Genomic DNA, 15,073 nt, shown 5'->3' on the forward strand with positions numbered 1-15,073 from the left:
CAGGAGCACTATCTGACTTATCTCTGACCAAACAGTAAATCACATAAATCCCCTCCTACCGACTTCGACCCCTTCGTCTCTGTGCTCCCTTCCACAGAGCCAACAGGAGAACATGTGGTCTGGACAGAGAGAAATGCTAGCCCCGAGTCCTTCGCAAGTGCCAGAGTACAGAGCAGAGCAATTACCCTCCATTCTAATTCCACGTGTGAAAATAAACACCGCTGAAAACAAGAAAACCACCATGACACACAATGAACTTACATCTGCCAGAATCAGTTAGTAACGTAATTCTGACTGCAAACCACACAGTCAGAATTTCTACAAAGCTTTACAATTTACGTCTAATTTAAAGAGTCAGCGCAGGACTGCTTCAAGTGTAAATCAGTTACAGGCATTTTGCAAAATCCATTTCACAAAATTGAAGGCTTACTTTAGCAGAAAGCCTTTGCAAAATAAGGTGGAGACAAACTGCAGACCTCAAACAGAAGATCGTTCACTGGTTTTATTTGAGACAAATCTGCAACAGAAAACACGTCTCTGTTAGGAATCATTTTGTGACGACTGAAAGCAGGGACACAATTAAAATGCAAGAGAGAGGGGGTGGGGGAACAGCAATGAAAGACAAACTTTACATGGACAGCACAATTTTGTCAATGAACTTGGCCATTTTGATGTCCCGTTTGGACAGTCCTCCACAGTCATGTGTGGTCAACGTAATCTGGACCTGTGAGGACAGGAAACATCGTCAATTGGAGCAAAAGAATAATTACAACAGGCTGGAGTGTTCCCGAATAAAACCTCACATCACCATGCTAAATTTAAATAATAAATGCCAGTGATGTCTTTTGCACTTTCGCAGCATTTTTAATCACACCAAGTGATCACAGATCAACAGTGGATTGTGTTGCTTGGAGAAGTCATTATTCTACAGTAAATAACACTTTATCATTTTAGAGCCAGCGAGTCGATACCAGGGCACTCCACTGACCGCCACACTTCTCACTGTTTTCCCCTCACTTACGACAAACAATATGACAAGGTCAAAGTGTGTGACAGCTAAAAATGAGTCTGTTGAAGTTGATGTTATTTCAACTAAAATAATTCCACTTTAGCTCTGTGTTTAATGCACAACCCATACAGTAAGACATGAGTGAAAAATTATTGAAGTGGTTTTCTTCTAGTCCTTCTCGGTAAAAATATAAAATTCGTAGTAAGGTTGAGTGGTATAACCTAAATTTACACTGCAGCATAATTTTTGAAGTATACACAGTAAATGTATATACTGTGGTGTATTTGATGAAAAATTACAACACAAATGATTCTTAGATTAGATTAGACAGAACGTCTGTCAGACTCACTATGGGAAAATTGAGGTTCCAGCAGCACAAGGGGGAAAAGCACACAGAGTACCAAAAGTGAAAGTAAAAAAGAAAAACAGTTTGCAAATGTAAATATAAATACACAATATAAATACAAGACATACTGATTAATACTGGTTTACTGGCTACGACTGTTCCTCTCATTCCCATCCTCTGTCTTCCTGTTACGCAAGTGGTAAAACTATGGCAACTGTACAGCAGCAACTGCTGTACTCTTAGCTACATTACTAAGAAATGTTTCACATAATACAGAGCTATTTAAGAACATTTATTGTGCAAAACTACAACAATATCTAAATACATAAAAATACTAACATTTTAAATAAAATAAAAAGAAATTAAAAATAAAAATTTTAAAAAGGACAAATACAAAAAAATTTCTTTGCTTTGAAGGGTCATATATTAATGTAGATGGAGGAACAAGGGAGGCAATTAATAAATGCTGACCTTGTGTGAAGCATACGTGTATAATTTCATTACAATTAACTGTTACATTTTATAGGGGGAAAAAATTCAACTTCATAAAATTTAGCATAAAATTTCAAAAATAGTAAAAACACAGCTCTTTAACCATCTTAAGAGTAACTTATTAATTTCCAGAGAGCATGCCAATAGCCATGGTGGGTCAAATGTGGCCCACTGGCCTCACATGGGATCATCCTGCTTGTGCAGCCACAGAGACACAAAAGGAAGAAGCTTGTGATGCAGTGTGGGTGCATTCATTTGTTCTTTAGAATGTAATCTCAGTGAAACAATCATAAAATATTTTTAAAACGCTGCTTTGTTTTAGCAGAAGACTGTGGCTCACTCGTCCACAGTGCGGTATTGCTTGCTTGCGAGCTGTTGTCGCAACTTGTGCCAAATGTACAAGTGAATATGGCATACATAAGTCAAAAAAAAAAAAAAAAATTCCAGGGAAAGGGAAGTTTGGGATCGCCTGCTAGAGCTGTTGCCCCCGCAACCCGAACCCGGATAAGTGAAGATGAGTTGAAAAAATCGGAGAAGCCAAAAAATAAAAATAAAATGACTTTCTCCTGTAGCACAGGTCTCACAGACTCAAAGTGAGTCTAAAAGTACCATGCTCTGTATTTTCCAGACAATTCAGGAGTACTGGTTGATGATGTACCAGTTAGCACAGTATAATCAACATCCATAATGGTGGGTCAATTCATAATATATACCGTTTGTACCGCCCACCTATAATTTCTAGTCAATTCTGTAGGATTAGAAGGCTTTGATAAGGATAATTGTTAAGGTGCCATTTAACAAAACAAATTGCAGAGAGTGAGTTTTTCTGGAAACTGTACTTTCCATATATGCCATAATTAGTAGACCACCAAAAACAGATCTTAAAATTACAGTGAAACGATGTCTACAGATATATTTTCAAGTTAAAAGAGGATTTTGCACAGGACTGTACATCGGATCTGATTTGACGGGACAGTTTGAAACTGGGTCGGTCTTTATGAACATTGAACGGTGGCCTCGTGTTAACTCACTGTATTAGAACATCAACAACCTCTGCTGCTAGACAAGCATCCTACATAAATGCAGACACTTTACACAACTGAGGCAGAATGGTGTGTGTTTTTATTTATTTATTTATTTGGTTGTTCCTGGTTGCTCAGGGTTGCCATGGGATCCAGTGGAAATCCCCACTGGGATTTGGCACCAGTATTGCGGCACATGGAAATAATGATAACTTGCATCTTCAACAGATGAAGGCAGCATGTACTTTCTTTGCAAGCTGTTACATCTGGTTTGGATGAATTTAAGGCAAAGTCACACGAGAGGACCTGACACAAAATTAAGCCAATTTGACAGGAAATCTGGTTGGAAATGCACTGTTTGTTAAAGGTCTATGGCCGTTGGGTTTTCTTAAAGATTTAAGTCATAAAAAAGTTTTTTGTTTGGCACCACTACAATTTTATTTATTACCCTTTAAAGAGGGGATTCATAATATGACACTGCCAATATGATTAAAATTTACTGTCTGGAAAAATTAATAAATAGGTCCCCTGAAGGGAAAATTTTTTTTTAAATGAACAGACAGTCAAACTATGTTTGGTAGAGATACCGACATCATGGATCATGTGGGAGCTTCCCCCAACTTGTGCGAGGGATGCTGGGAAGTAGTCAATCAGAGTAAAGAGCCACAGTGACGTCAGCTGGCTGCTTGTCCGAACACAATAAACAAAGATGGTGGAAAACACTCCGAAACAGCTTATTTCTGTATAAATCGAATCTGTTTCTTATATATTTTCTAAGTCTTAAGCCCCTTTCACATTGGCGTATTCGTAGAGCTGCTCATCGCAGCGTTGTGTTTCATTTAAATACGCCCGAAATGTGCGCGTACTCAGCCTTTTCCAGTGTTCATTCATACTTGCAGCTGTGTGTGTTCACTCACAGTCGCGTGTACCATGCCGCTATTAAACCAGTTCAGTGCTATTTTCTGCCTCTGTGGAAGTGCGCTCTGGTCAGACACACACACACACACACAGAGACAGAGAGACATTTAAAATCAGATCTGATCAGACACACACACACACACACACACACACACACACACACACACACACACACACACACACACACACACACACACACACACACACACACACACACACACACACACACACACAGAGAGAGAGAGAGGGAGAGCACTTTTATTTTAAAGTCAGGTCTGATCAGACACACACAGAGAGAGTGAGGGAGAGCACGCGTGAGAGAGAGCGCCTTTATGAAACAACAACAGTCAGCTTTGCGACACAGTGAACAGTCCTCATAATGAGTCCAGTATGATAAAGTGAAGCAACGATCTTGCAGTATTTATAGCTCAAGAAGAACAATGGAGCCCGGTGGGAGGTGTGAAATGGCGTACAGTACCATGTTGCAGCGTGGGCGGGCTCACAGTAGCGGACAGTAGCACGGCACTGTGTGTACTCGCGTGAAGGCTCCATGCTGTACGCTGAAGAAAATTAAACATGTTTAATTTCTTCCGTCCTACACGCGTAGCCCTCAACATACTGCTGCGTATTGAGAAAAAAACTCCACGTAAAGTGGGCGGAGAGCTGCTCATTACAGCGTAGACAATACGCTGTAATGAGCAGCTCTACGAATACGCCAATGTGAAAGGGGCTTTAGTGAGAAACACTTCTAGATCTAAAAATGCTGTTTTTGAAATGATAACACCTCTGAAGTGACTTACAAGACATTTCACAGATGTTAGATTGCACACTCCGTGTATGTACATAAGCTAATGTGAAAGGTCATTTACGGTAATTAAAAAAAAACAAAAAACTCATGCATGCGCACATGCACTTCTTCATGAAGATGGCGTTAAAAGGAAAATAATTTTTTTTTTAACAGAATTCCCTCCAGGTAAATATGTTGTTTCCAGTGGTGGGCACAGCTAAACTAAAAAGTTAGCTTCGATAACCATTAACCAGATAACTGAAAAGTTATCTTTTGTGACGATAAACCGGTAAACTGCAAAAAACAATTATCTTTATTACAGATAACCAATAACCGATAACTATTAGTATGGATTTGGACGTGGCCACATCAGATTACACTGTCGGCTTCCGACAAACCAGTTTCACTTTAAGCTCCATAGGGGCTGCTGGGTAAATTCAAGGATCACAAACACAAAGAACGCACGAAAAATGAATAAACAAAAAAATAAAATCCCAAACACTGTCATCATCTTTCAAATGCAACAAAACACAATATTAGAAGTCACAGTTTATCTCAGTATTAGATACAGCATAATTTACGAGCTAAAAGCTGACGCTTTTTCCACACACTTTCAACCCTGCGGCTTAAACAACCGAAATACATCCATTAATGCATTGATTGGCAGAGTAAAATACACGTAGTAAATATAAATTCTTACCTGTTAGTTTCAGTGGGATTCATATGAAGAAATAATCCACATAAAGTGTCCTTTTTTTTTAAAATCCAAAACTGTGTCGAAACGTGAACTTGAACACCTGAACTGTACCCACCATTGGTTGTTTCCATTAAAATGAGCTGTAATTTTGCAACACACTTCAAAAATAAAACATTACAAAGTTTGGATTTCAGTAGAAACTAAATTTGATCCGTTTTGTGAAATGTGAAAGGCCGTACAACTTTGATGGTGGTTGGATGCATCAATGGAATGCAAAAGGACAATCCTGTTCTGCTGTGGAGTCTTGGTCATATTCAAAACCCCAGAATCATCATGTCACTCAGCTCACCTGAAACAGTAGATGTCCAGATACACTTTAAGATGGAAGTTCTTGGAGCCTGGAAAATGCTTTTGTAGCTCCCATTCATTCGTAATGTCTATAGGCGAAACATCTAGAAATTCACGGCCATTGCAGTGTCCACCGATGATGGACACAACAGCTGCTACACACTGCTGTGGTGAGCTGAAGGTGATCACAGCAGCATCTACTTTGGTGAAAACTGGATCATCATCTCGTATAAGCTGTGTGTTATCATGACCGCTGTGTACAGCACCTGGTACAACAGACAAGCCATGATGTGACGTGATGTGTTATATGCTAACTTTATAGCATAGGGGAATCAACTTATAGTCAAATCACATTTTATTGGATTACATAATAAGTGTATCCTCTCTTGCAGCAGGAACATGAAAATATTTTATTTTCATTCATTCATTGGCTGCTGCCTAGATCCAGGTTGTGGTACAAAGAAGCAGCGGCTTAACGTACGGATGAAACTCAATTCTGCTGATCATATCGGAAACCTTGCTCTTTCAGTCATTACCTAAAACTCTTGACCACAAGTAAGGACAGCAACTTTAATTGTAGACCCCCAACTAATACAGAGATTTGGGGGGCTGACACAATACAGATATTAGGGAGTACAAAATTTCAGATACAGACATACGAGGTCTGTTAGAAAATTATCCAACCTTTTTATTTTTTTCAAAAACCTGATGGATTTGGATCACGTGCTTGCGTGAGCCAACTTTTAACCTTCGTGCGCATGTGTGATTTTTTTCACGCCTGTCGCCCACAATTTCTCGGATAGTCACACGACTGAAAAGCCACCGAAAGCCATCTGAATCTTCCGAATGGTGGACGAGGTGAGCATGCCACAACATGTCCTGTGAGGCTTCAACATGGTGGCGCTTTTGCTGCGCCATCAGCTTCGTGCCGATGAATTTCGCTGCAACTCTTTTCATGGCCAAATCTTCTGTCCCAGTGGAATGTGTCGAAAAAGTGCTGATGTCCACCTCTTCCGCAATTTCTCGGATAGTAACACGACGGTCCCACATCACCACAGAGTTCACTTTGGAAATGATCCGGTCGTTTCAGCGTGTTGATGACCGACCAGAGCGCGGCGCGCTCTCCACCGTTGTGCGGACGTCTTTAAACCGGTTGTACCGCTCCTTAATCTGTGTGATTCCCAGAGGATCGTTACCGAAAGCCATCTGAACAATCCGAATGGTTTCCACCTGGCTGTCGCCCAGTTTCTAGCAAAATTTGATGCAGTCGCGCTGCTCCAGTCGTTCCACCATTTCCTTGCAAAGAAAAAACGACAAGCGACTCCACCCATCCTCACACAAAGGCTGCTTACAAGCAAATGACGCAATCGACAGGTGTGAAAAAAATCACGCATGCGCACGAAGGTTCAAAGTTGGCTCATGCAAGCACACGTGATTCAAATCCATCAGGGTTTTGGAAAAAATAAAAAGGTCGGATACTTTTCTAACAGACCTCGTATATATATATATATATATATATATATATATATATATATATATATATATATATATATATATATATATATATATATATATATATATATATATAGAGAGAGAGAGAGAGAGAGAGAGAGAGAGAGAGAGAGAGAGAGAGAGAGAGAGAGAGAGAGAGAGAGAGAGAGAGAGAGAGAGAGAGAGAGTTTATTTATTGCTAACTTTTACAAAATTAGAGGTAATATGCCAAAAATCTTAGATTCATACAGAAATACAGCTGTCTGGGAGCATATTCTGCCATTTTGGATTATGTTGTAAAAAAAAAAAAAAAAAAAGAAAAACAACAACAAACCAACAACCAACATACGTCATGCTGCCTCCACTTGGACTGACAGTGACTGTGTCGTGTCGCTCAGCATTTGCATAAAACAAACTCCTTGCCTATTTTCGCCCCTGCCTAGCTGGTGTTATATCGACCACTTGTTTCTTGTTGCTGTAAAATGCACACTTTGATTGAAAATAAATGGCAACTGGTTGTTCTGCCTCTGTCTCTCATAACTAACGCTGCCAAAGGATGATGGGGCTCCCAGCCATGCTTGGCAGCATTGTAAACAATGCCGATGTTTACTCTGTAAAATAAAAGATTTCATGTCAGGAAAAATATCAGCCTCATATCAGACTCAAACCTGGTGAGAGAGCATGGGAGGTCACTGTCTGATGCAGTCAACAGGAACACATCATTTGCAAAATGCAGATATGTAATTCTGAGGTCACCAAACTGGGAACCCTCCAATCCCTGTTATTCGTTTGTAAAACTGTTCACGGACTTGCACCTCCCTATCTGGCTGACCTGGTAAGCCCCTATGTACCAGCTTGGGCCGTGCATTTGCAGGGTGCAGCTCTGTTATGTGTTCCCAGGGTGAATAAACAGTCTGCCGGTCACAAAGCTTTCTCTTACCCCAGCTCTGTGGAACGATCTCCCGGCACACATACAACAGTCAGATAATGTGGAGACTCTTAAATCACATTTAAAGACTCATTTGTTTTTCTTGTTTTATCAGTTTTATTATGTTATGATGTGTTTTTATTCTTGTGTTTTTTTATGGTTCTGTCTTTTTTATTGTGTTTTTAAATTTTTAATTCATATTTCTCTGTTTTTATTATACTGTGTGAAGCACCTTAGGGCGATCTCATCGCGAACTGGCGCTATATAAATTAATAAATTTGAATTTTGAATGTGAATCTCTGACTGCCTTGAAATCCTGTCCACAAAAATAACAAACAGGACTGGCAACAAGGGGCATTTAAAAATTTATATTATATTATATATATATATATATATATATATATATGTGTGTGTGTGTGTGTGTGTACACACACACACATTTAATTTAATCTTTATTTAACAAGGTTAGTCCCTTTGAGATCAAGATCTCTTTTTCAAGGGAGACCTGGACAATTCTAAAGTTTCCAATTTACATAACCTGCATGATAAACCTCCAAAGGGACTTGATTAGAATGGATAAGATGTTAAGTTCAGAAACAGAAAGTTACATTTTATTTCAGTGCAGCTTTTTACGCGTTAACATACATTGCAAACATTCTGCCTTATTTGGCAGAAAAGTGACATTTGAATGTACCAAATGAAAATTGTTTTTTTTTTTCCCCCCAACTCTGCCCATTGAGGTTGAAAACAACCAAAGCCTTCAGAGGAACTCTAAAATGTAATTTTCACACAGTCAACCAAGACACAAGAATAGAACAGGACACGATAGTGTATTAGCACTAACTTAGGATACAGCATCAGTGTTGTCGAGGCTGAACCTCAGTTAGTGTGGGATTTATGTGAAAGTGTCTGGTGGAAAGTGCTGTGGGGTCTGGAGACCTGTAGCTCTGTTCCACAGCCACTTTAATAAAGAGTGGATTAGGCGCGGCATTCCTCTCAGCGCAGTCCAGTCTACCGCACAGTAACTCGGTGGCTACAGCCTAATGCCAAGAGATTTTCAGGGACTGCCTTTGTCATATCAACCACGACTATTTCTGAAGAAGGGTGAGCCTGTGTTAAGAGCTAAGGAGGCTACATGAAGAGAAGGTAGAGATATTTGCAGAGATTTTCACAAGAAAAACCATGGGATTAGGGTGTGAAGCTACTGCATTAAATAAAAAAAACCCTCACGTTGTTGTGCTAACAAAGTGTTTGAGGTTTCTTATAGTGCAGCAGATAAGAGAATATTACTAGTTGAGTTAACATGGTTTTAAAAAGGAATAATTTGGACCATGTATCATCCTCACTTATCACGTTACGGGGTAACATATGTCACATGTCATAGAATCCAATAGACGTAGAACTTGTTTGACCTTTACTTTGGAGACCAAGCATTCAACACTGTCAGCACTATTCCATTTATTAATCCTATTAGGTCAACCAATAATTTGCATCACTATTTACTAAAATTGGAGCAACTTTAACTTTTGACCCCTGTACAAAATGAAACTGAGCTTTGTCACCATTCTTGCTGTTTTTATCCCGTAACTCCATAGAATTCAGTCACAGATAGTCCAAACTATACCTTTTTGGAATCTTTATGATCAGGCAAATAATGTGGAATATTTTTCAATATGATTGGAGCATCTTTTAATTTTGACCTCTGTGTAATTCTTCAAATGACCCCTACCTGACCACCGATTATAAAGTCAAGTGGCCAATCGGTTTTTTCACAAGAGGAGTGTCTAAGGAGTATTTCTGCTGAATTTGATGCTTTTATCACCATTTGCATGATTGTTTCAGTTATCTGCTGCACTGTTAGTGCTGTAGATGAGAATCTTCCAGGAACAGCGACTATTGTTTGACATGAAAAACTTGACTTCACTGAGGGGTGTCTGATCTCAGCACATGTAATTTGTTATGCAACCAACTGCTGCACTGCAAATGTGATCATAACTCAAACGCAATCATGATAACACTGTGATTCCACAATGTGTGTTTTGTGTAACAGACACATACCAAACACAGTAAAGTGACTTCTGAAATCTGTTACCTTATTATAAACATTGAACCATTCTGGATGGTGGTTCATCTTCTCTGCCTGCAGAGCCACACGTGACATGAAGCCAAATGCCTGGTTCAAGGAGACACAATAAAGGTTTGTTTAAACAAATAACCTCAATCAGATCTGATTCAAAACCGCAACTGCAATAACCAGCAAGGGCTGCAAAATTAGTCCATACAGCCAATAGGGGGTAGTAAAAGTCAACACTAAAAAAGAAAAAAAAAAATACACTCACACACAACAGTGGCAAAGGTATGCAGCCCCTTGGTATTTCATGCATTTTAATTTGTTTATGGCATTTCAAATACAAAAAGTAAATCAGGCTTCGCAATATAAAAATTTCTCAAATTATCTTCCTTAGACTCAAACTGAAAGTAAATCTCAAGTCTTCTTTTTAATAAAATCCTCCTCTGTATCACTTCATCCTGAAGCTGTATGACTTGGGATACAAAATGCAAAACATGCACTATGCACAATTTCTCCAATCACAGCCACAGAAGCCTGTAACTTCTTCTGGGTTGTCTGGGAGTCTTGGTGGCTTTCCTCACTCTTATCCTTCTTGAACAGTCACTCAGTTTTTGAGAACTGTGTACTCCACACAGATTTACCATAGAGTGCCACACTGTTTGTATTTCTTCATAAATGATAAAGTTCAAGACATATTCTGTGACTTGGAAATGTTCATGTATCCATCCCCTGACTTGTCTGAAGAAAACTGGCAATAAAAGTGATTATTTACAGGCATTATACCAAAGGGGCCCATTACTTATGCAACCCATCATCTTGGCTTTTATATTTTTAATTAATTTAAATCAAGTTGTAGAGATTTACTTTCAGTTTGAGTCTAAGGAAGATGATTTTAGAAATTTTTATATTGAGAAGCCTGATTTACGTTTTGTATTTGAAATGGCATAAACAAATGAAAAGGCCTATGAGTACTTTTGCAAGTCACTGCAACGACAACAAATTTTAAAAATGACCAATATAAAGAATATGATTATAAGCATAGGCACTGAACATGGTTTATAAACTGATATTTTTAAAAAGATGAAAAATTTTCTGCAGCTATTAGCAACCAAAATTACGTGGCAGCATTTATGCTTATTTTTTTGCCAATTATGATAAAAATCAAGAACTCGTCACCTGTTTAATAAAAACAAACAAAAAAGTAGAGCTCAGAGCAGTAATCGAGTATAAGGCGCAACGCTGCCATCTGAGGCCCAGAGAGTGTTTTTCTGTGGATGTACATAACTATCAGAAATACATGTGCATATATGTGTACAGAAACAAGAGTACACGCTCAGACACAAACACGCACACTGTTCATATTTCAGCTTCGGCATGTGGCTCTCTCCATCCAGGGAGTGATTATGGTTATTCTAATTATCTACAAAGAAGAGAGTCAAATCCCTCGTCATGCCTACTGTGAAGGGGGGGAATCAGGTAGACCTATTTCAGAGCAATTTCCCACTGCAATCTCAATTAAGCTCCTAAATACTTCCTCCCTGCCTAATTAAATCAACTGAAACACCATTGTTTACAGGCCATGGCTGCGGACTCGTCTACCACCTGACATGACGAAATAGAATTAGTCTCACGGAGGAAATTGCGTTGAGCCTTTTTAGTGTGTTGCAGCCAATTTCGGAAATGCCCTGTTCGGTGCTCGTGCAGGGCGACGCGTGTAATACGATCACCAGCTTGATCAAATTGGTTATCAAGGAAACCGTCTCCTGATCAATTTAAGTAATTGGCATATTCCTGCAACTTGACCCCGCTGGCACCAATTTGGAGAGTATGGCAGTCTGCTTTTTCTCAGTTCTCATTGGCTCTAATGGAGATGGTTAAGTAGCCTGTCATGTCAGGTGTTGTCCAAACATGTCCTCTCTCCCTCACTCTCTCTCAAGTTCAGTCTAATCTGCTGCTAAGGAACACTGACTGACAGGTAAAAGACTCTGTCCAAACAGTTAAGATTGGGTTCCTTCATAATGTCCTAGTGCTCCCAAATTGTCATTCCAGTCTCCCTGTGATGTCACATCATACGAGGGCTGTCAATAAAGTATAGGTCCTTTTTATTTTTTTCAAAAACTATATGGATTTCATTTATATGTTTTTACGTCAGACATGCTTGAACCCTCGTGCGCATGCGTGAGTTTTTCCACGCCTGTCAGTGACGTCATTCGCCTGTGAGCACTCCTTGTGGGAGGAGGCGTCCAGCCCCTCATCGGAATTCCTTTGTCTGAGAAGTTGCTGAGAGACTGGCGCTTTGTTTGATCAAAATTTTTTCTAAACCTGTGAGACACATCAGAGTGGACACGGTTCGAAAAATTAAGCTGGTTTTCAGTGAAAAGTTTAACGGCTGATGCGGACGGGTCCACGCGTCGGGACGCATCCGGCACGGTGCGGCGGCACAGGAAAAACACCTCCGTGTTGATAACCATTTGTAAAATCCAGGCAGCTTTTGATGGCTTTCAGTGGAGTGAGTATATGAGAAATTGTTTAACAGCTGGACATGTTCCAACTTGTCCTTAAGGCTTCCAACAGAGGTGTTTTTCCAGTGGCGGAGCGTCGCAGCGGCTGCGAGCCAACGCTGCAATGCGTCCGCACGTCTTTCATTAAAAAAATCTCCTTTAACAGTGGAATATCTGGATAAAATGCTGAAACCGACTTCTTCTGAAACTTCTCTGTTCTCTCACGACGTCCTGGATCAATAGAGCCTGAAATGTGGAGGTTTTCAGCTTGAAACAGGCTGACGACGGCGCCTGGGAGTGCTGCGCGACGTCTCGCTCCGTGGGAAATCCTTAAAGCGACAGTATCACCTCAAAATCTCTCATCAGCCGTTAAAATTTTCACCGAAAACCAGCTTAATTTTTCGAACCGTGTCCACTTCGATGTGTCTCACAGGTTTAGAAAAAATTTTGATCAAACAAAGTGCCAGTCTCTCAGCAACTTCTCAGACAAAGGAATTCTGACGAGGGGCTGGACGACTCCTCCCACAAGGAGTGCTCACAGGCGAATGACGTCACCGACAGGCGTGGAAAAACTCACGCATGTGCACGAGGGTTCAAGCATGTCTGACGTAAAAACATATGAATGAAATCCATATAGTTTTTGAAAAAAATAAAAAGGACCTATACTTTATTGACAGACCTCGTATATGACATCACAAAATATAGTGATATGCAAGGTTTTCCCAAAGTATGTCAAAGTTTGCAGTGGAAAAAAAATGCTTTTGCAGTGATTTAATCAGTAATAGGCTAACATGATTCAGAGATGAATTCTCTACATGCTGAATTTTCAACTCTTGCTAACAGTTGGCGCTCTAGGTCATCGACAATGTGATTTCCATTGAATTTTTTGGTGAAATTTGAGGATTTTAGTCAGCAGAGCAAAAATGGTATGTTGATTACAGCCAGGCTGCAGGGGTACAGTTAAACAGGGTTAAAATAGACTAGCATGGCTTCATTACTGCTGTTGGAGACGAGCCGTTTTTCAGCCTCTTGGCCTTGATCAGTATGTGTGAATAATGGATGTACTTTCCTGTTTAATACAGGGAGGATCCATTTCAAACACTATGTGGCTGCCAACTGGGTCAAGCCTCTCTGAAGCTACACATTATTCATCACAATAGCACAGTTGTAGAGTCACTAGAATTACCACATCTCCAAGTACAAATGTATACAGTCATATTTGCACAGGATTTCTGTAGAGTTTTTCAAACTTGGCATCAGAATCTAGTCTATGGGGGGGGTACTTGCTTTCGATTCTGAAAGTGTATTTTCATTCAAAAAGAAATTCATGGTAAAACTGCCAATTACTTGCCAATAAATGAATGCGGTATTAGCCCCAACAGTGTGTTTTTAATCAAACAACTTGACAAGAACACAACAGCTACCAGAGCACAGTCATTACACAGACTTCAAAGTTCTCATCAAGCTGTGGGGCACTGCTTTTATGAAGAAAAGCAACACACTAACTGAAAAATCCCATCCCCATTTTGACCTCAGTGACATATAAACAACCTGTAATTAGAAAGAGAAAACAATTAGTTTAGCCCATATGGAATATAATCCTTGGGGAAAAAAAAGATACATTCATGTCTTTGGAAGATGTAAAATGAGGAGGAAGAAAGCACAGAAGTAGTAATCTCATATAAAACAGACTTGAATGCCCATAAAGGCTGACATCAAGAAAAGACGCGTCAAATCTCGCATCATGTTTGTCTTTTGAGAGCAAGTCCCCCGGAACAGTAAAGTGAGTAGTGGGATATAATACTGGCAGTAAAAGTGGCAGTACTATGCCTTTCCGTAGGCCATCTCAATGCCCTCCACTTGGGCCAAACAAAAAAAACAAAGCCGACTCTCAACTCCCAGTTGAGACCCAAAACCAACAGAGGTCAAGGACTCCCCCCTCAGGCTGCTTTGTTTACATCGCTTGTATTCTGCGGGCCGCATGTCTCAAGCCAACAGGCCAGCCAGCCACTCTCTCCAACTGGCCTGACAAGCTCTAGCTGTCAAGAGTCAGAAAATTTGACCTGACACTATACAGGACCCCATTTCAAATAATCAGAAACACCCGACAGCAGACCCCCACTACGCCGCTTTCCCTGCGCACCCACTGTTAAGGAGCCATTTTCGTGCTATTACAGCGTGATTGTCATACAACACTGGATGAGACAATTTGACGTCGGAACAGAGTGGTGTTCTCTCGCTCGTTGCGGCTGTGGGCTGGTATACAGGACTGGGTTTCAAACACATGTGTCTATTATTTACAGATCGGTTTTCCACCGCCGCGCGGTCCAGGGGCTTAGAAACGCCTGCTCTGCTTTGCCAGGACTAAGTGCATGCAGATTGTGCTTACTCTTGACTAGCCCCTGACAGACAGACATGCACACTGCTGCATGTATGGAAAGACATATGCAAACCTCCTGAGTG

At 40.2% G+C, this 15,073-nt stretch overlaps 1 protein-coding gene across 1 annotated transcript in view; it reads right to left on the bottom strand.

Moving 5' to 3' along the window:
• Positions 1–469: 469 nt before the first annotated feature.
• The window catches only part of LOC117517037 (pterin-4-alpha-carbinolamine dehydratase 2-like), a 67,036-nt gene continuing 52,432 nt past the window's right edge, over positions 470–15,073 (bottom strand). The window contains exons 3-4 of the mRNA XM_034177949.1: positions 10,131–10,211; positions 470–724 (exon numbers count right to left, since the gene is read on the bottom strand). Of these exons, the coding sequence (XP_034033840.1) occupies positions 629–724; positions 10,131–10,211 (177 nt within the window). The 3' untranslated portion in view covers positions 470–628. The remainder of the gene's footprint in view (positions 725–10,130; positions 10,212–15,073) is intronic.

The sequence above is a fragment of the Thalassophryne amazonica genome, chromosome 9 (assembly GCF_902500255.1).
Source record: "Thalassophryne amazonica chromosome 9, fThaAma1.1, whole genome shotgun sequence".
NCBI lineage: Eukaryota > Metazoa > Chordata > Actinopteri > Batrachoidiformes > Batrachoididae > Thalassophryne > Thalassophryne amazonica.